The following is a 20667-nucleotide window of genomic DNA, read 5'->3' as shown; positions in this document are numbered from 1 at the left end:
AAATCGAGCCAGCTGCTCCCAGTCCCACAGATAAGACTGGAGGAAACACAGTCCAGGTCCCCAGCCCCTTCACTATAGAATTTATGAGGTGCTGGTAACTTTGAGTCAAAGATTAGGGGCTTCCACCAGGCTGTGCAGGAAGAATTCAGGGTCAGTGGCCAGAAAGGATTTAGGACTCTCGAGAGAAACGGAGCAGAAACAGAGCGGGGCAGCGGGGCTTAGGGCACACAGCCCACCCTGCAGGTGGACAGCAGCAAGATAGGCACCAAGAAAGAAGAGGCAGCACCACGGGGCAGCCAGGTGGAGACAGCGACAGGGAGCCCCGGGGCAGGGAAGATTGGCGAGCGGAAAATTAAGGCTCAGCAGAGAACATGAGACCGAAAGAAAAACAGAGGAAGGCGCAGGAGAAAGAAATAGAAAATCAGAGGCGGGAGTGGGGGAGCAGGAGGTGCTGAGAACGGAGGGATGGGGGTCACGGGGCGTGTGCGGGTGTGTGTACCCGCATCTGGCTCCCAGTATACACGCGAGTAGGACCATGTAGTGGGAGAAAACGGTGCCGGACGCTGGACTGCGGGACAGTCCGGCCACCTGGCCCTGGCCGGGCGACCCCCTCGGCCCCACCTCCGACCAAGCGCACCGCCCAGAGTGGGCTAACGCGCCGCCCCGCCGGCGGCTCCTCCCCGCCGGGGCAGTGTCCCCGCTCCGCCCGACGCCCTCACTCGACCTGGCGGCCGACCCCTGGGCTGACGGCGGGTCCGGAGAGCCCGGAGCAGCCCCCGCGCCCGCCGTGCCGCGTCGGATCGCCGCCGGGCTAATAGGCCTTCCCGGGAGTCCCCGCTGGCGCCCCTGGGTGCCAGGAGCCCCGCGCACCCGCCCGGACCAGGCTGCCCAGATGCGGGTGCCACTCTGCCTGTTGCTGCTCGTCGCCCACGCCTCGGACATGCTCCCCCTGAACCGAAGGAAAAAGCAAGGTATGATGGGCAGCTGGGCAGGGTGGCCAGGCAGGCACAGCAGGGCAGACAGAGGGATGACCCTTGGGACATCTGCCCAGTGCCCAGTGCCCAGGACTATAGACTCCTCCAGCTAGGCGTCAACCCCACTTTACAGATGGGGAGACTGAGGCCCCATGGCACATGGTGGAACGTTGGACCACGGAGGCTCCCGGAGGGGGCAAGGGACTGGCAGGACTCTCTCACCACCCCCACTCCCTCTAGTAGCGTCATTGCTAGGAGCAAGGAGGGTGGCTCTGTGCAAAGCTTCAGGTGCCAGGCTGGAGGGCACTAGGACTAGGGGATGGAGTTAATGGCTTAGAAACCATCCTAAACATCCACGATAAGCCAGGAGGTGACTTAAAGAACCATGGGCTGCCCCAATCCCATCACCTACCCTGATTCACTGTGTCATTTCTGAGACGTCAATAATCTTTGGTGGCTCCCCTTGGGCGAGGGCATGAGCTGGATGAGTTCAGGGAGACCTGAGGCCTGAGTTTGAGTCTGTTTATTCTGGCAATGACATGGAAGAAGTCCAGCCCCTCCTAGAGCCTTCGTTTTTGTTTTTTTTTTTCATCTTGACCTCCTAGGGCCACTAGGAAGATGAACCAAGGTTCAGACTATAAATGTACTTGGGGCACAAAACCAGGCCCCCCTTGCACCCTCACCTCAAAGTCCTATGCCGCTGCCTCTCGCTGTGAGAGTCAAAACATCCTCAGGAGGCAGGTTTGAGGCTGTCCCCGCAGAACTGGAGTTGGCAGAGCCCATGGGCAGAGGAGGGCAAGCAAGTTTCCACCCGAGCCAGGCAGCCCTTCAACCTCTGGATGCCAGTCTGAGAATCAACAGTAGAATGCCTGCCACTGTACCAAGGGTTTTCCACACATTAAGGGAATCTCCACTACCTCCTCACGACAGAGCTGGATGCCAAGTGTCAGACAGGTTAAGTAACTTTGCTAAGTTGTCCCGCAGGTGAATGGAAGGTCATGGCTTCTTTCCTTCCAGCTCTGGTGTTAGGTCTGAGCAAGGCTACGTAGCAATGAGAACCAGAGTCTGCCCTCTGGGGGCTTCTAGTCCACTGAGTAAACAGCCCTACATATAGACACAGTCACTTCTGGAGTGGAGCAGGAGCAGAAAGGGGCTGTGGTGAATTGGGAAGTGGAATTGGATGGGGCAGGGAAACTGGCCCAAGGACTCCAACCCCTGGTGTGACTGGACAGAAGGACCCAGGGGATAGTGAGCTTCTAGTGAGCAGGGGGTAGTTAGGGACGTCCTGGGGACACTCCTCTGAGAGTGGCCCTGATATAGTGGTTAAGTGAATGGGCTCTGGAGTCAGCCTGCCTGGGTTCAAGTCCTGGCTTCCCCTGTTACTAGCTGAGTGACCTTGGGGAAGTCACTTTGCTTTTTTGAGCCTTGGTTTACCCTTCTTAAGATCTTTTAGAAGATCTGTAAAATATTTATCGGTTTTAGAAAAGACCAACAAAAAGAAAAAACTAAAAAACTTTCTCCTCATTGACTCTTCTATAAAATAGGAATAATAATCTTAGGTATGTGTAAGACTGAATGAGTTAAATCAAGTGAGTAGTGCACAGGCTCCTGGTGGGCACTTGTAAGTATTAGTCATTTTCATTTCCTGTTCATGGTGTTCTTGGTTACTCACAACATCCTAGCAGAGGAAGGGGGAGACGCTTACTATCTGCATGAGGAAACTGAGTCTCAGAGAGGGAAACTGTCCATGGCTGCACAGCAGATAAGGAGCAAAGCAGGCTGGAATCCCCATCTGTCGGTCAGACCAGCATAGCTCAGGTGTCTCCGTTCTCAGAGCTTCAGTTTCCCCATCTGAAGAGGAGTTGGTTTAGGAGATGTTTAAGATGTTTCTAAGTTCTAAAAAAACACACACACACAGAGAAGAAGGAGGAGGAGGAGAAGAAGAAGAAAAGGAAGGAAGGAAGGAAGGAAGGAAGGAAGGAAGGAAGGAAGGAAGGAAGGAAGGAAGGAAGGATCCAATCCCTTCCCCCATTCCCACTTGCTCAGTGAGGAGGTCAGGCACAGCTGCCCCTGACACTGCCCCAGTGTGGGGAGGGGGCTCTCCGCACCCCTCCCCATGGTGTGGATCTCTTGCACCTGGGACGTGTATATGCCCAGCCCAACATCTTCAGAGAAAGGCTGTGGCTCCACTCATTAGCCAGGTGCAGGGGAGATAGCCTTGGATTTCAGTCCCACCCCCAACACCTTTGTACTGGGTGACTTTGGGTAAGTGGATTTCCTCCTCTTCATACCCACAGCCTTGATTTCCCCATCAGCACTGGGATGGGTGTAGGGGGTAGAAAAACTTCCTGTAGCATATTCTGCAAGGTAGGCATAGGAGCCCTGGCCAAATTAGTTTGGGAAATGCTGGGTTTAGCAGATTTCTTGACTGGATGACTTACCAGAGCATTCATGGTGAAGAGGTGAGGACAGAGAGTTTCCCAAACTAATTACACCTCAGAGACCATTTCTTCATAAGATAGCTGCTTGGAAAATTTCATACGAGATCCCTGAGGCTCTTACCAGCTTTGACATTCTGGTCTAACTTTGGCAGGAGAATGAGTCCTGAAGGTACCTGGGTATTGGCAGTGCTTCATTCATTCGTTCGTTTGTTCATTCATTTGTGTGTTCATTCAGCAAATGCTATAGGGCAGCCTCTGTGCCAGGCTCTGTGTTTGGAACCTGGAGGATGCCAAGGTGAACAGAGCTGGGGCCTGCCATTGAGCAGCTGCCAGTGTGAAGGGGTTGCCCCTCCCCTGTCCTGCCCCAGCCTCCCCTTCAGACCCAGGCCTTGGCCCCAGCCTTTGACCTTCTCTGCAAGATCAGGAGGAATGACTCTCCGGGCCCAGCAGCCGCCCAGTCTGAGCCATCACCCTCGGGGCCTGGCTTCCACAGAAAAGCACTTCCTTGGGCCCCGGCGTCACTGTTTCTTGATGAAACTTAATTTTTCTGTTTCTGAGACAAGAAAGAATGAAAGAAAAGGCTTGAGAAAGGTTCTTGGATCTCAAGTGTCTATTACAAAACAACATTTTGATTAATTAAATATAAATGAATCAGAACCAGATGCGGACATTTCTCTTAAAACATGCTGGGGTGTCCTGACAATGGGACATGTGGACAGAGTGAGGGGGCTCTGGTCTGCACCTCCTACCCTAACGCAGAGACTGTTAGGCTGTGAGGATGAGACAGGCCGTGACTGACTTCCCTGATGTCCGAGGCCTGCTGGGGAGGGGGCTTGGTGGAGGTGAGAGTCCCCCACATTCTTATGGTGCCTTTCGATCCTTCTAGACCTGAGGCAGTAAGAGGCAGAGGAAGGAGCTCTGGAATTCAGATAGCCCTGGGTTCAACTCCGAAGCCTTCTCCTGCTCTAAGATGACATCTTGGGCTGGCCACGTGCCTTCTCTGATTCAGGGCTTCGCGTCTGTGAAATGGGAACAACTGTACCTACCTCTTTGGAGGTTGGGAAGATTCACCATAGTCCCAGAGGGCAGGTGCCCAAAGGCATACAGTAGGTGCTTCATAAGAATTCAACCACTTCCCCCTCTAATTTTACAGCAGAGTGGAATGCTCCTGGGACCGGGGGGAGGGGAGACTCTCATGGCTTGAATCTCACCTCTGCCCCCTGCCCCCAATGAGCCTCTTTTCCTTATTTGTGAAAGGACTGTGCCAGGGCCCACTCCACAGGCTTGTTAGGTGGACTGAATATAATAATGTTCTGTGAACAGCAAAGCCCTGTGTGGACAGCCAGGCAGGCAGCACTGTCCCCTGCGCACAGACAGGGAAGCCGAGACCTAGCAAGCAGGTGCCCAAGGCAGTGGCAGCGATGGGGAAGGACCCGGATTTCTTGTCTCTGGGGCGGGGCCATAGCTAGGCACAGAACAAGGTGTGGCCCCCTAAATGCTGGCATCCAGGTGCAACCAGGTGAAGATGCAGAGCAGGGGCCGTGCTGGGAGGGGGACAGGACTCCTGCAGGCAGAGCGAGGGGTGACCCTCAGGGAGTGGCACTGTGCAACAGTAGAATGCTATCTTGGACGAACCCTTCTGCCTCTTGTGGTTTTCTTCATAAAACAGGGGCTGGTTGAGAAAAGAGAACCGGAATACTTGGCACATGGTAGGTGCTCAATAAACTAAGCTCGGCTCACCTGCCTTCTTCTTCTGCAGCCAGTTCTGAAGCCAAACTTGGGGCTCAGAGGAGATGCTGTTTTCACCTCACATGGTTCCCACTCCCCAGGGGAACCCGTTTTTCTCTCCCATGGATGGGAACCACCCAACCCCCACCCAGCGTCCAAAGGAGACCCTTGAGACCGCTTAGTGAGGGCTGGCCACGTGCGGGAGCTGTGCATATGGCCTGTGAATCCTCACTATGGCTCTACTTTGTGTCACTCCCGTCTCTCAGAAAAGGGAACTGAGGCTTAGAAAGGGGCAGCGACCTGTCTAGGAACTTCCAGCAGCTAAGCTGGGGTGCAGACCCAGTGTTTTGGCGGCTCCAAAGCCTGTGCGTAGAGATAGAAGAGAATCCTGTCAGCGACTTGCCAAGGACTGCACAGCAGAGGCAGCTGAGAGGAGCCCTATCAGAGGGGTAGGAGTTGGGATTTTGTCAGGTGGAGGTGGCAGCAGGGTAGGGGCGGGGACTCTGGCAAGAAGAGGAGAGGCTGTCTAGGTGGAAAGGTCCATGGAGCTGTGAGGCCAGAGGAAGTAAAGGTCAGATTGCAGACAGGGCCAGAATCAGTCACGGGGGACCTCGGATGCCACTCGCTGGTCACCATAGTCACAAAGAAATATCTATTGAGCCCCTTCTCTGGGCCAGGCTCTGGACTAGGTATTGACAAGGGCAGCAGAGATGCACTCGGCTGTCTCTGCTGTCATCCCGTTGGAAGGGATGACAGAGATCCCGCTGCTCCTGGACCCAGCCCTGAGAGGCAGGTCCGTGGTGAACTCAGTGCAGCTGAGGAATCTGAGACTCAAACATGGGACATTGCTTCCTTAGGTGCCACATGGATAAGATGACCTTATTCCTTTTGTTCCCCTTCCTCTTGCCTATCAGTCCACTGTTTATTCATCCATCTTTTGGTCCTTCCATCTAGTGACAAAACCGAAGCGCACATTAATTCAGAGTTTTTTAAACTGAGGTTTGCAACCCATCAGTGTATCGCAAATACGTTTAGTAAAGCGCAGCAGCATTTTTACTGAAAAGGAGTGGAACGGAGCGGAATCGAATAAAATAGAGTGCGGTGGGCAAACGTGTTTGTAAAGGGCCCGAGATGTAATATTGTCGGCTTGGCCACATGTGCTCTGCTATGTTCTCTTCTATTTTTTTTTAAACAATGCTTTAAAAATATTGCCCTCGCCGGTTGCTCAGTCGTTAGAGCGTTGGCCTGCAGACCAGAGAGTCCCGGGTTCAGTTTCCGTTAAGGGCACGTACCTCAGTTGCAGTTTGTCCCCAGCCCCCGTTGGGATTGTGTGGGTAGCAACCTCTCTCTCTCTCTCTCTCTCTCTCTCTCTCTCTCTCCCTCCCTCTCTTCTGCTCTATCCGAAGATAAATGCAAAAATGTCCTCGGGTGAGGATAAAAAAAAATTTAACCATTCTTAGCTCACAGGTCATACAAAACACAGGCTGGAGGCCAGATCTGGCCCACGGGCTATGGTTTACCAATCTCCTTTTCAGAAAATATCAGAGTGCATTGCAAGTGTTAAGATGAATGATTATTTCGAGACTGTGTTCGGGTTCACATATATGTGTGAATGTGTGTGCCAGTGGTGAGTGGGCATGTGTGAAGGAGTGTGTGCGTGTACTCTGTGACTGTGAGAACTGATATAAAAATGTAATTTTCACCGTTGTCAGAAGGCATGGCTCAGCTGAGTCATGGAGGCAGGATCTAGGAAGATCCCAGTATTGCAGATTGGAAGGCTAAGGCCCGGTGTGTCACCCAGCAATAGGCATATGAACCCAGGAAGTCTGGCTCCGGGGCTCCAAGTGTGACACCGAATTGCCGTAACAAGCAGTGACTGCCCCTGATGCATTTTGCAGGTCCTTAGCTCACGTGTCTGTTTCTAATGGTCCTGAATCTGGCATCCTTCCCAAGGTGTGTGGTTGTAGCCTTGGAAGGTAGAATGATCCATCAGGGCTCTAAGCATCCTTCTGCCTCAGACGTTCCTGAGCCGCCAGTGGGCACCAGCGTCGTGTGCTGCTCACCCCACCCCTGCCGGGTGGACATGGGGCCCCTCTTCCCTCACACAAGAGGAAGGCTGGTTCAGAGAGGGACTGGCTTGTCCATGGTAATCTAGCACATGTGGGTGTGGCCTGGGTCTTCCTGGTTCCAGAACCACTGGAGCAAATACTGCCTTCTCCAGAAAACCCATTCGATGCTGCCATTCACCTCCCTCTCATTTACACAGCACTTTACAGTTAGCAGAGCAGTTCAACTCTCATTTCCTCTCTGGAGTTCTGGAGAAGAGTTATGAATAATGGAACGTTAGGGCTGGGACCTCAAGGAGGGGGGCTGCTCAACCAAGGTCCCCAAGCTGGGGGTGAAAGTGAGGGTTCAGGAGATCGGGGTGAGGGCAGCTTTGGTGAGGTAGAGGACGGCGGCTTGTCCCAGAGCTGAAAAATCTGGTTTAGAGCTTCTCAGAGCCTTGGTTTTTCTCCTCGAGACTTGGGCATGCCCCATCTGCTTTGCCTTTCTCCCTGGTCTAAGGACGAATGTCAGATGAGGGGATGGAACTAAGAGGCCACTCACGGCTTGGGGTCAGGAGCCTCATAAAGGCCTCTAGAGATACCTGAGTGCCACATAGAATCTGTGGCTAGAAAGGGACCTGGCAGAGGTCTGGGCCAGATGCAGAGTCACCGTGGCTTCAGAGCCTTGGTCTGTGGTCATTGTCAGGACACAGAATGGCCCTGGGCTCGTTGGACACATAGAAGTATGCTCCTCACCTATATATCTATATCCATATATCTTCTTAAAAACGTATATTTTTTCTTTAAGAATACTTAATTTTCAGTGGCCTCAAAGGTTTAGAAAAGTCCCTTTTAGATTTGATTTTATGGTTGAGCATTTACTCTAAACCAGATGTTACCTCTATGGTTTTATTTAACAATGTCAGGCACTGTTCTAAGTACTTTGTACATGTGAACTAATTAAATTCTCCTAATAAACCTATGAGGTAGGTATCGTCATTCCTATTTTACAGATGACAAAACTGAGACACACAGAGGTTGAGTAACTTGCCCAAGGTCACACAGCCAAGGTTCAAATTCTGCCTGGTCCCAGACCCCAAGCTTTAACTCCTGAGCTCCGTGGCCTCCCAGCCTTATTTATTCCTCACAGCAACTTGTAAGAGGACTGCTGTTATCCACATCTTACAGAGGAGGAAACTGCACTAAGAGAGAGGAGCATTCGTTGAAGTACATGAAATTGCCATTTTTGTTGGTAGAACACAGCCACATATTAGCAATTTCATATAGCTGAGTCCAAGAGCTTGGCAAGTCAGTTTGGCAAAGCCAGAATCGAAACCTAGATAATTGATTCCAAAGCTTGGGTGCATAGCCACCCTGCCAGGCCTTCTTCCAATCCGTCCACATAATAGTCCATGAGTTCGTTTGATATTATTCTACTGAGGTGGTCCTCCAAGCTCAGAGAGTGCAATCGACTTGTTAAGGGCACACAGCCAGGATGGGGAGAGGTTGGGCTGTGCCCCAGGTCTCCATGGCCAGAGCCTCCTTTCTTAGCCCTGCGCTACAGTCAGCGCCATCTAGGACACGCATGTCCTCGGCCCCACCTGATTCCTCTAGGTCCCACAGGGAATGGTCTGATTCCCATAGACGGATGATTCCCATAGACTGGTCTGATTCCCAACTCCTCAGGCACTGCTGCCTGGGCCGGGCCACCACTGCCACTATGGGGTGATTCCTCATAGTAATGCCACATGATTCACAGAACCCGCTCTGTGGCCCGTGGTGGGGGCTCCATTGTGCCATTGCGGGTGGGGGGTTTCTGTTTCACCAGCTCAGAAGAAAAGCATTCCCAAGCCTGGAGGACCCAGACCACATGGAGAAACCACTCCCTTTTGCCAAAAGCCTCCACTTTCCCTGAATCCCGAGAGCAGTGCCCACATCCGCAGGGGTGGAGACGCACAGAGAAGGAATGTCACAGCTGCCCTTCTGGAGCCTGCTCTGGGTTTGGCAAATGGGCACAGCTGTCTCTAGCCAGTCCCAGATGAGCAGCGGAGGCCCGCGGGCTGTCGCGAAGGCCAGGAGCTCTGATACTCACTACCTGAGTGGCCTTGGCAGGTCATCTCTCTCTGTTCCTCTGTTGGCGAATTTGAGAAATGAAACATGAAATGCGTTCCTTGCACGAAGAGTGTCTAGTGCCAGGCATGGGGGGTGGGATTTGGGCTTAACAAGCCTGGGCTCAGCTTGCAGCTCTGCTACTACTATGCTTGGGTGAAAACGTTTTCCTCCTGAGCCTCAGTGTCTCTATCAATATAATGGAAACGAGAAAAGCATCTACATCATATGGTTATCTCAAACATGAAGAAGATTATACATGTAACCCACCTGGGAGACAGTCGGTGCTCAGTAAATGGTGGCAACGGTCATGATTCCTGGGAGCTTGGCTCTTCCTAGTGTTCAGAATGTTCCAGCCTGATGGCAGACATGCCTCCGCCTCTATCTGAGTCCTCGGCCCACCTAACTCATCTCAGGAAGGTTACTTTGAGGAGCCCAGAGGATATGGTGTCCCTAGTGCTGTGTGTCTATGGCATAGTGACTCACCCTGTCTGAGTTTCTGTTTACTCCTCTGTGAAATCAGACCTCAGAGAATAGCAGTGAGGACGGAAGAAAGAGAGAGAGAGAGAGAGAGAGAGAGAGAGAGAGAGAGAGCGCGAGCGTGCGCACGCGGTGCTGGCATATTATACATGTTTAAATGATGTGATAGCTATTTGTGGATGAAGCCATGGTGGGGCCTGTCAGCCTACCCCCTGCCTGCCCACAGCAGGCTGGAAAAACCCAGTCAGATGCTGCCTTTCAGACATGGTTTTCTTCCCTTCTGGCAGCCATTCGAGTCCATCAGACTCCTTAATTCGTAGCACATTATCAGCATCAGTCATGCAAGACCCTGTTGTTGCGTGTGTTCCTTTTCTTTTTCAATTGTTACAAATTGCCGATTTTCTATTTTAAAATTTGTTTCATTTTTTTTAATGGTTTTATTCTTATTTTATTTAAGCGCTTTAATTTTATTTTTAAAGTTATTACTTTTAATGTTAATGTAATTTATTTAAATTTACAATTTAAAATTTTATTCTTACGTTTTATTTTTTGTGTTTAATTTTATCATTTAATTCAGTTTTAAATGCTATTTTATTTTTAAAAATTTAAATTAAATTATTTTATTCCATTTTATGGCCCTTATTTTAAATTTTTTATTTTACTTTTTAGGTTTTTTTTTTCTTTCAGTTTTTTTATTTTATTATTTTGTATTTTTGGTTTTTTCCACTTTTTAACTGGGTTTCCTGGATTTTTCTTGTCAATTTGTAAGACTTCCTCGTATTACCTACATTCATGTCCCCTGTTGATTTGGACGTGGGAGATATCTTTCTTCAGTCTGACTCTTACCTGTTAACTGTGTGTGTCCTCTGGAGAATAGAAATCATTTATGATGATACTGTTTATGTGGTCGAATCTCTCGACAGAGGAGGGGGTGCTTCTGCCTCACCCTCTGGCCTTTCTGATTGGATAAGAAGTCCTGTATGAAGGTCTCATAAGAAGGGCGTGAGTCCTCAGTTCTCTGTCCTGGAGCAGACCTGGCACCCCCTTCAGGGGCCACCTTCCCGGGAGCAATTCTTCCTTGACAAGTGTTGACGGTCCGGATGCAGCAGCCTGTGGCCCTTCCTGAGGACACTACTGGAACTCTCAAGTGCAGGTGACACTTCCCTGTTCACTCTCGTTCCTGAATGTCCCGAGTCACCGCAATCAGCCCACATCTGTGGAACACTTGCTGTCAGCCAGACCCTGTCCTCTGGGACCCAGACCGGTGGAGGAGGCAGTCCCTACAGGGCAAGCCTTGATGTAAGAGGAGGAGAGATGACAGCCGGAGCCGCTGCCCCTGGGGCAGGCGAGGTTGGCTTGGAGGTCCTCCCGAAAGCTGAGCATCCTCTGCCGATGGCAGACATGCTTCCAGGGCTGCTTTGGCTGAATGGCTTCACTTTACGGATCATTTTATTCTCCGGCATCAACAGCCCCCCACCCCCGGGAAAAGCAAGCAGACACGCGGGACTTTCGCGCACAAAGCAGCTGAGATTGGGGTCTGGGGAGCGCTGCTAAGGGCTCATCCCACCGTGCAGACTTTTCAGAGGGAAAATGACTGAATTGTTCTCACAGCCTCCTCTCTCCTCCTGTCTGGAGTAACTCCTTCTGCTTCTGTCTGTTCCCACAAACCGCTCTGGGTTCCTCTCCGGCAGGCCTTAGGCACCGAGAGACGTGGCTTTCAATGGTATTTCTTTGCTTTCGGAGAGACACTGGGCAGGAGTCAGTGGGGAGGGTCTGGGGCTCTGGTTTGCCTCCCATCTGACTCCTGTGAGTTCCTAGGCCAACCACTTCACCTCGCTAAGCCTCAGTGTTCTCATCCATGAAGTTGGGGGTATGTGTACCCCAGACTTGTAGGGTTGTGGTAGGTGTGAAATGATTTCACACAAGGACCTGAGCAGCACAGGGTCCTGCTTGTGGCAGATGCTCAGCCAATGTCAGCTTGGTTCTCTACGTTTGCAGTCCTGGTCTATTTGAGGGTCTGCCAGGACTCAGACCCGCATGTCCCGCTGAGGTGACCTATCTTGGGTCCAGCCCTCAGTCTTGGTTTTAACTGGGCAAGAAGGATATAGTTCCCATTTTGCAGATGAGGCCCACTGACACCTCTATGCTCTACATCTCGCTGCTGAACAGGGCTGATTGGGAGCCTTGTCTATGGTGGGGAAGGGATGACAATAGGAGACGTGCCACCGAGAACACCAAGGCCCCGGCCATCCTGGCCTCCCCGGTCAGGGGCCAGGCTGTGCACAAGGCCAGATGGGAAGGACCAAAGGCACCCATTCGGACACCAGCGTTCCAGCCCTGCCCTCCAGCGACCCACTGTGTGGCTCTGAACAAGCGCTGGCCCTTCTCTGAGCCTCAGGACACCATCTCTAAAACGGTATTACTGCAGACTTTAAACTTTCATAGAGACTGCGTAAATTCCCTTCTCAAAAGGGAGTGCTGGATGTTGTCAGTCTTACAGTTTACCTATCTGTTAGGTCACAAGTAACAATTCATTCTTGTTTTAATAATCATTTTGAAAATTATTAGTGAGGTGGGACAACTCTTCATGTGGGTAGTAGCCCATTTGTCTTTTTCTTTTGAATTAGTATCTTTGCCCATTTTCCCACTTTGGATTGTTTCTGTTTTTCTTATTGATTTCTGGGAGCTCTTTGTATATTAAGGATGTTGATCCTTGGCCTACTTTGTGTGTAACTGTCTTAATAATTAGATTGAGTACATGACAAAAAAAATATACATGACATGTACCTTTTTCCCCCTAATTCTCCATTATATCTCTAAAACTCAATCCTTAATAAGTTTGGGCAGGTCTCAGAGGTTTCTAGTACTAAAGAGCCCAGTCAAGTGTTACATTTTATTTTATTTAAAAAAAAATTTTTTTTCTTTATTGATTTTAGAAAAAGAGAAAGGGAGAGGGAGAGAGAGAAATATTGACAAGAGAGAACTTCAGTTGACTGCCTCCTGCATGCCCCTCACTGGGGATTTGGCCCACAACCTGAACATGTGCCCTGACTGAGAATTGAACCAGTGACGTCTTAGGGCATGGGTCAGTGCTCAACCACTGAGCCACACCGGCCGGGCCAAGTGCTACATTTTAAAAATGTGTCTAATTCAAAATTCTCTCCTTCCCCACCGCTGACTTAACTCCTGACTCCATTTACCTGCTCTGTGGGAGATGTGCCATGCTCCCTCCCCAGTGTGTTGGGAGCAGACGAAAGGATGGAACAGGGACAGCTGTCTCTTACTTCTCTCATGCTACTGTGACCTCACAACTCCAAGCACAGAAAAACTCATGGTCCCACTAGCAGTAAGCAGCAGGGTCGGGTCTAAACATTCCTCTGCCTCCCTCCATGCCCTCCTTGTGTGGCAAGTGCCCTAACTGTGGCATAGGTATGATATGGGGCAGGAGCATGGGCTTGACCTCTTCCGACCTTCCTAGTCCCTTCACAGTGCCTCCACCCCCAGCCTCTTGCCCCTTCGGGTTGGGGATCTGCAGTTTGGATCTAGCTCAGCTGCCTCCTTCAGTGTCCACTTGACCTGGTCAGAGAATTGGCCAAATGGTGGCAGTGCAGGGTTCCCTAGGACTGCTCTGCCCTTCTGCATCTCTCATGTATTCTCCTCTCTCTCCCATAGACATGGCCAGCACGTGTGTGTCCAATCAGGGGATGCAATGCCCATCTCTATGGCGGCCAGGTTCCCTCCACACTAGGAGTGACTCTCTCGCCACCCCATCTGGGTTTAGGGAGGTGGAAAGTATGCTGCTCTGTCCCAGCCTGTGAGGTAGGGGCAGTACTTCTTGGATTTTCTTCAACCATCTGTTTATATGGACTGGGGAGGCTGTGGGGGGGCAGTGCAGGGCACAAAGACAGTTGGCCCCACTCAATCAGTCCTAGAGGGGGTGTCTGGCCCTGGTTCCACACTCAGCTCTCTTTAGAACATGGCAGGGGGTAGGGAGGACACAAACTTTGTTTTGCCCTTAGACACACATTTTGTTTTTTGTTTGTTTGTTTGTTTATTTTTGTTACAGATGTTTCTCCTTTTCCCCGCCACTGACACCCTCCTCCCCTTCCCTCCCCCCGCCCCCGTCCCCAGCTTTGTTGTCCATGTCCATTGGTCATGCACACATGCATATAAGTTCTGTGGTCTATCTCTCCTCCCCACCCCCTCTTCTGGGGATTGTCAGTCTGTACTCCACTTCCACGTCTCTGAGATACCCTGTTCCTCAGACTGTTATGTTCATTGTATTCCACAGATAAGTGAGATCATATGATACTTGTCCTTCTCTGTTTGGCTTGTTTCACTTAGGATAATACTTTCCAGGTCCCTCCATGTTGTCTCAAAGGATAAGAGATCTTTCTTTCTTACAGCTGCATAGTACTCCATTGTGTATATGTACCACTGCTTTTTTATCCATTCTTCTACTGATGGACATTTGGGATGATTCCAGATTTTAGCTATTGTAAATTGTGCTGCTATGAACATGGGGGTACATATATTTCTTCTGATTGGTGTTTCAGGCTTCTTAGGGTATATTCCTAGAAGTGGGATCACTGGGTCAAATGGCAGTTCAATTTTTAATTTTTGGAAGTAACAACATATTGTTTTCCATAGGGGCTGTACCAATCTGCATTCCCACCAGCAGTGTACTAGAGTCCCCTTTTCTCCACACCCTCGCCAACACTTGTTGTTTGATTTGTTGATGGTGGCCATTCTGACAGGTGTGAGGTGATACCTCCTTGTTTTAATTTACATCTCTCTGATGATTAGCGATGTTGAGCATTTCTTCATATGTCTCTTAGCCATTTGTATGTCCTGTTTGGAGAGGTGTCTATTTAGTTCCTCTGCCCATTTTTTAATTGGGTTCTTTGTCTTCCTTTTGTTGAACTGTATGAGCACTCTATATATATTGGAAATTAACCCCTTATCTGATGTATCATTGGCAATGATGTTGCCTTTGCATTTTGGTGGTTGTTTCTTTTGCTGTGCAGAAGCTTTTGAGTTTGATGTAGTCCCATGTGTTCATTTTCTCCTTTGTTTCTGTTGCCTTAGGTGATGTATCAATGAAAATTCTGCTGCATATGATGTCTGAAATTTTGTTGCCTACATTTTCTTCTAGGATTTTTATGGATTCATGAATCACATTTAAGTCTTTTATCCATTTTGAGTTTATTCTTGTGTATGGTGTAAGTTGATGGTCTAGTTTCATTTTTCTGCATGTAGCTGTCCAATTTTCCCAACATCATTTATTAAAGAGGCTGTCTTTACTCCACTGTATGCTCTTGCCACCTTTGTCAAATATTAATTGAGCATAATGTTTTGGGTTCTGTTCTATTCCATTGCTCTATGTGCCTGTCCTTGTGCCAGTACCAGGCTGTTTTGATTACAGTCCTTTTGTAGTATAACCTGATATCCCGTATTGTGATCCCGCCTATTTTGTCCTTCTGTTTCAAAATTGCTGTGGCTATTCAGGGTCTTTTTTGGTTCCATATGAACTTTTGAAGTATTTGTTCTAGTTCTGTGAGGTATGTCATTGGTATTTTGATGGGGATTGCATTGAATCTATAGATTGCTTTGGGTAGTATGGACATTTTAATTATGTTAATTCTTCCAATCCATGAACAAGTTATGTGCTTCCACTTTTTCATATCTTCCTCTATTTATTTTTTTTAATGCCCTGTAGTTTTCTTCAAATAGGTCCTTTACTTCTTTGGTTAAGTTTATTCGTAGGTATCTTAATTTTTTTGCTGTGATGGTAAATGGGATTGTTTTTTCAGTTTCTCTTCAGTTTCTCTTCTCTTCTCTTTTATACATCATTGGTGTATAAAAATGCCTTCGATTTCTTGACATTAATTTTGTCAAATTACTTCCTTGAGCATACTACTTTGCCAAATTCATTTATTAAGTCTAGTAGAATTTTGATGGAGTCTTTAGGGTAGACCCACATTTTGGATCAGTAAGATAAGTCCTGTTCATTCAGTTACTGAGCATGGCGCCAGTGCCTGGGAAATTGGCCTTCCCCATCTAGTGTCCTTCTGTGCATCTTTCTAAAATGTTTTTACTGCTCTGTGATTTGTCTTTTGGCTTTGTTTGAGAAATCAAATGAAAGCAAAGCAGAAGGTTTTTTCTGTTTATTTTTTGTTTTCACGCTTACATTCCTAGAGTCTCGAAAGGGGCCTGGTACATTGTAGGCATTTGAGAAATACCTGCCAGATGGATGGATGGATGGATGGATGGATGGATGGATGGATGGATGGAACCTTTAAAAACACTGTGTTTAACTATCCATTTGACGGACAAAGAAACTGATTCCCATAGACAGGGACTGAGTCGCTGAAGACTCACAGAACTGGAATGAGGCTCTCTCCCTTCTACTAGGATTTGGGAGAGGGGGGGAGCCTGTGGGAAGAGGCCAGGCCCAGAAAAGGGCCCTGCGTGTGTGTGCTCACCCTGTGTGTGGTGTGGTTGGAGGCCCAAACTGGATTCCTGACTCTGTCACCCCTTGGAAACTCCAGGTCCCTTGGGTGCTGACTGAGACGGGCTAGGGCTGTCCCTGGGATGCCAACAGGTTCTGGTAGAAGGGTGAGATTCAGGCCTGCGCCAGCCCTAACTGTTAGACCCAGCTCCCCTACCCTTCCCTAACTGGCCATAGAACCTCAGGTTTTCTCTGCATTGGGAGCTGATCGTACACCTAAAGCTTCCTTAGGGCTTAATTTTATGAGGTGAGGGGAGTGTTTGTGTTGGACCTATTTTGAGGGCTAGTCTCTCTCCAATAGATAATAATAACTGCCCGTTAACAAGACTGTCTGGCTTTAAATACCAGCTTGCCATTTCCCAGCTGCGGATCCTGGGAAACTTGCTTACCTTCTCTGAGCCTTAGCCTCCTTGTCTGTAAGAGGAGATAATAACACCTAATAGGGTTTTCGCAGCAGTCTGGCGTGTAAGAACTCCACACTGCTCACAGCTCTCCCACAGCGGTGCACCCATCATCTGCCATAATGTGTTCTAAGCATGTCACACACCAACTTCTTGCACCTCCACAGCAGCGTATGAGGACAGTTATTCCCATTTTACAGATGGGAAAACTGGCTCAGAAGGTTAGGCTGGGCTTTGAACCCAGGCGGTCTGACTCTGGAGCCAGGGCTCCGCAGTGCCCCTCCACCTCCCTCCTGCCATCAGCCCTGTGGGACTGGGGCCTGAAGGTGCTCGGAGCTCATCCAGGCCCTCGGAGGCTGCCTCCAAAAGTGAGCAAGGGGAACCAAAAGGACTAGGCCTGCGATCCTCACCTCACCCCTCCAGGCCTCAGCTCTTACCTGCCCTGTGAATTAAGTTCCCACATAACATCTCATCTGGGGAAAAACAAGGCTTCCTTGGCTGAGAAAAGCTCAAAAGCCCTTCATCAAGGCCAAGCCTTTGTCTTTCTGCTGGGGGACCTGAGGCACGGGATGATAAAGTACCCTGCCAAGGCCACACAATGAGCCTGAGTCCAAGTCAAGACAGGAACCATAGTCCTTCCTAGTTCCTAGCCCCAGGGACTTCAATATCACAGAGGAAAGAAGGTCGTTTGTAGAGCAGACTGCAAAACCTGCTGCCTTTCTGAATCTTAGGAATCACGGGCTTTCCAGTTATTCTCAGAAAGCCCCCCCGCCCCCGAAATCCTGGCACTCACATCCTCCCCAGGACTCACAGGGGCCTCCTGGATGGAACAGTGGGCATCGCCCCTGCCCGCCAGGTGTGGCATTGGGTCTCCAGATTGGCTGGGTGTGTCCCTCCCTGGTCCTAACCGCTGCAGATGTCCCCCCACTCAGCCGAAGCCGAAGCATTTACAGCCTCCTAAAGAGCCACGAGAAGCAGTGAAACCCTAACGAGAAATGGTAACTCCCCAGGGGAGGGGAGGGATTGGCAGCCAGCATTTATTGACCCCCGTCTTGCCAGGCACTTTATGCACAGCTCCCAGGTCACTTTACAGCAACCAAAGGAGGCTCAGTGAGGATCAGAGAGGCAGGAGACCCGCCCAAGGTCACACAGCCAGATCATCCCATCCCACTGTGGACAGAGCCAGAACGGGAAGGAGCAAGAACCTATCTGAGTCCATTCTCCAGCCCACAAGTCCTCAGTGAGCATCTGCTGTATACCAGCTACTTACTTGCTCTGCCAGGTACTGGGACCACAGCCACAAGCAAACAGAAACACCCCTGCCTCAGAGAGATTCCATTGGGGGTGAAGGGCGATAGCGAGATGTCTTGAGCACCTACTATGTGCCAGGCACTGTTCTGAGCATAATGCATTTGATCCTCAAAATAGCCCCAAGAGCTAGGTACAGAAGAAGAAACTGAGGCACAAAGTATTTCAAGACCATACACACAGCAAACTTATCCCTAGAATGTGAAAAGAAAAGGAACCATCCTCTCAATATTTTTTCAAAAGAATGGCAACTGCACAAAGCCCACAGTTTCTTATACAATTTCACAGCCTAATGACACCTTCACACACAGGACGGCTTCATGACCATGTTCCGTTCACAGAGAACAGGGGCTGAGCTCCAAAGAGATGGACCGGAGAAGCCCACTGGAGGTCTGACTGCCTCCCCGGATCCTGGCCTCAGCCAGCTGCACCTACCCGCGGTGTCAGCCTGCCCAGTGATGAGGGGCCAGCAACAATCCTGTCCTTAAAAACATCATGATTTTATAAAGGTCACTGGTGGCCATTCTGGGCCGCTCAGTGTCTCCAGGGCTCTCACCAGGAACACAAATGTGACTGTTCTTAATGACGGGCTGGTGGAGGGCAGAACGCATCTTGTGGGCCCAGGGTGGGCATTAAGAGACAAAAGCACCCTGGCCAGTTTGGCTCAGTGGTTAGAGCATCAGCCCACGGACCAAAGAGTTGTGGGTTCGATTCCGGTTGCAGTTTGGTCCCCGGCCCTGGTCAGAGTCATGCGGGAGGCAACCATCAATGTGTCTCTCTCACATTGAAGTTTCTCTCTCTCTCTCTCTCTCCCCCTCCCTCCATTCCCTCCCACTCTATCTGAAGATAAATGAAAAAAATATCCTCAGGTGAGGATTTAAAAAAGAGAGAGAGAAAGACAACAGGGAAGCAGAGTTGGTGTGGCGGGGGGCGGGATGCCTGCTCTGGACTATGCCCCCCCCCAATGCACACACACCCAGCAGGGGGCCAGGCCAGGAGGACATGGGGCAAGACCTTTTCCATGCCCCAACCTGAGCACTAGAACCCCTTGGATGTGGTCTCATCTGTCAGCACAAGCCCACCATTGTCCCAGACGCACCCACATGCTCAGGCACACAGGATCCCAACCTGTCCCATCCCTGCCATGCTGAGTTTGGGAGGGATTGCCCCCAACCTGGCCCCTTGGGCAAATACCCCTCCCATCAATGTTCAGTGCAGTCAGGCTGCCCCTTCCAAATATTACCTCCACCTCTCACCTGTCACCAGGCGGCCAGGGCAGGGCACTGTGACTCCGTGGAGTTTGGGGACCCTGTCTAGCTCTGCCACTTCCAGTTGTTAGCCCTTGAACCTTAGTTTCCTCACCTGTAAAATGAGGAGTAATAACAGCACCCCCCTCTTTGCTTCTTAAATGAAGCCAGGGGACCCGCACCTTCTGCATCCCTCAGAGATCTTCGTAGAAAAGTAAACTCTCGGGCCCCACCCAGACATTTGCATCAAATCTACATTTGAACCCAAGATTCCTGGGCACTTTGGGTGCACACTACAATTTGGGAAGCCCCCGCTGACCTCGCAGGTTACAACACTGGGCACACCGCCATAAGCATTAAACCAACAGCATATATTGAGAGGTGGCCGGCGCCTCTGCTTTTCATCAGCAGCCTCAGGTGATTCTGACGTGGATTTAAATCTGAGGATCCCTGCTGGCTGGGAAACAGCAGATATGGGTGTGAACCCTGGCTCCACCATCCCCCTCCATTCCCCACCTCCTGAGCCCACCAGTGTCTGAAAAAGTTCCATGTGGATTTCAGCAGTGGCTGGGGCACTTCTCCATCTCCCCAAGCCCAGGCGGGGGTGGCCAGAGAAGTTCTCATATAGTGTTTAGGGGGGACCTGAAAGGCAGGGAGAATGACATTTCACCCCCTGACTGAACTGATCTGCTCCATGTCTACTAGGGGTGAGGGGAGAAGAAACGAGACACAGGAAGGGCAGGTCAGTCCTGGGACAACCTGAATTGCCACTTGTGGGGCAGTTTCCTGTCTCAGTCAAGGTCAAATGGATGTTGAAGGGGACAGTGGCCTTAGCACAGCATGAACCTTAGCAAGGCTCCTATTATTCTGTGTGGAGGACTACAGGGGGCACGGGGACACGCTGGCAGCCAGGATGCAGTGTGGCCCGGAGATGAAGCCTTCGGGTCCTGCAGTCACACTGCTGGATCTGCCTGTCCACTGCACCTCTTACTGAGGGACCTCCAGCCAGCAGCATCACTGCCCTGGACCTCGGTTTCCTCCTCTCTGGAACGGGTATGATAATAGCACCTAAATGAATGTTGCCATGTCTCCACATGGAATAGTAAGCTGCTATAAAAAAGAATAAGGCAGCCGTGTGCAGCATTGGCCAGGATAGTTTAAGTGAGCAAAGCCAGGTGCTGAATAGTGTGTGCAAAGTACTTGGTTTATCCTTCCTTGGAGGTGACTTTTCAGTGGTGGGAAAGAGACAGCAAAAACTCAAACAAACAGATACATCACCTATCAGGTGGGAATAAATGAAGAACAAAGCCAGTTGAGTGCTACTTCAGGTACAGTGGTCAGGGAGTCTCACAGGGAAGGGGACATTCCAGCAGAGACCTGAGGGGTAAGCCTTGTGGGTGAATATGGGAAGGGCATTCCAAGC

At 50.2% G+C, this 20667-nt stretch overlaps 1 protein-coding gene across 1 annotated transcript in view; it reads left to right on the top strand.

Moving 5' to 3' along the window:
• The first annotated feature begins 892 nt into the window (after positions 1–892).
• RSPO4 (R-spondin 4) overlaps positions 893–20667 on the top strand; it is a 36376-nt gene continuing 16601 nt past the window's right edge. Inside the window, exon 1 of the mRNA XM_036244737.1 lies at positions 893–971. Within this exon, the coding sequence (XP_036100630.1) occupies positions 893–971 (79 nt within the window). The remainder of the gene's footprint in view (positions 972–20667) is intronic.

The sequence above is a fragment of the Molossus molossus genome, unplaced genomic scaffold (assembly GCF_014108415.1).
Source record: "Molossus molossus isolate mMolMol1 unplaced genomic scaffold, mMolMol1.p scaffold_m16_p_6, whole genome shotgun sequence".
NCBI classification, from domain to species: domain Eukaryota; kingdom Metazoa; phylum Chordata; class Mammalia; order Chiroptera; family Molossidae; genus Molossus; species Molossus molossus.
The sequence above is the reverse complement of the archived record's forward strand: the minus strand, read 5'-3'. Positions and strand labels throughout refer to the sequence as shown.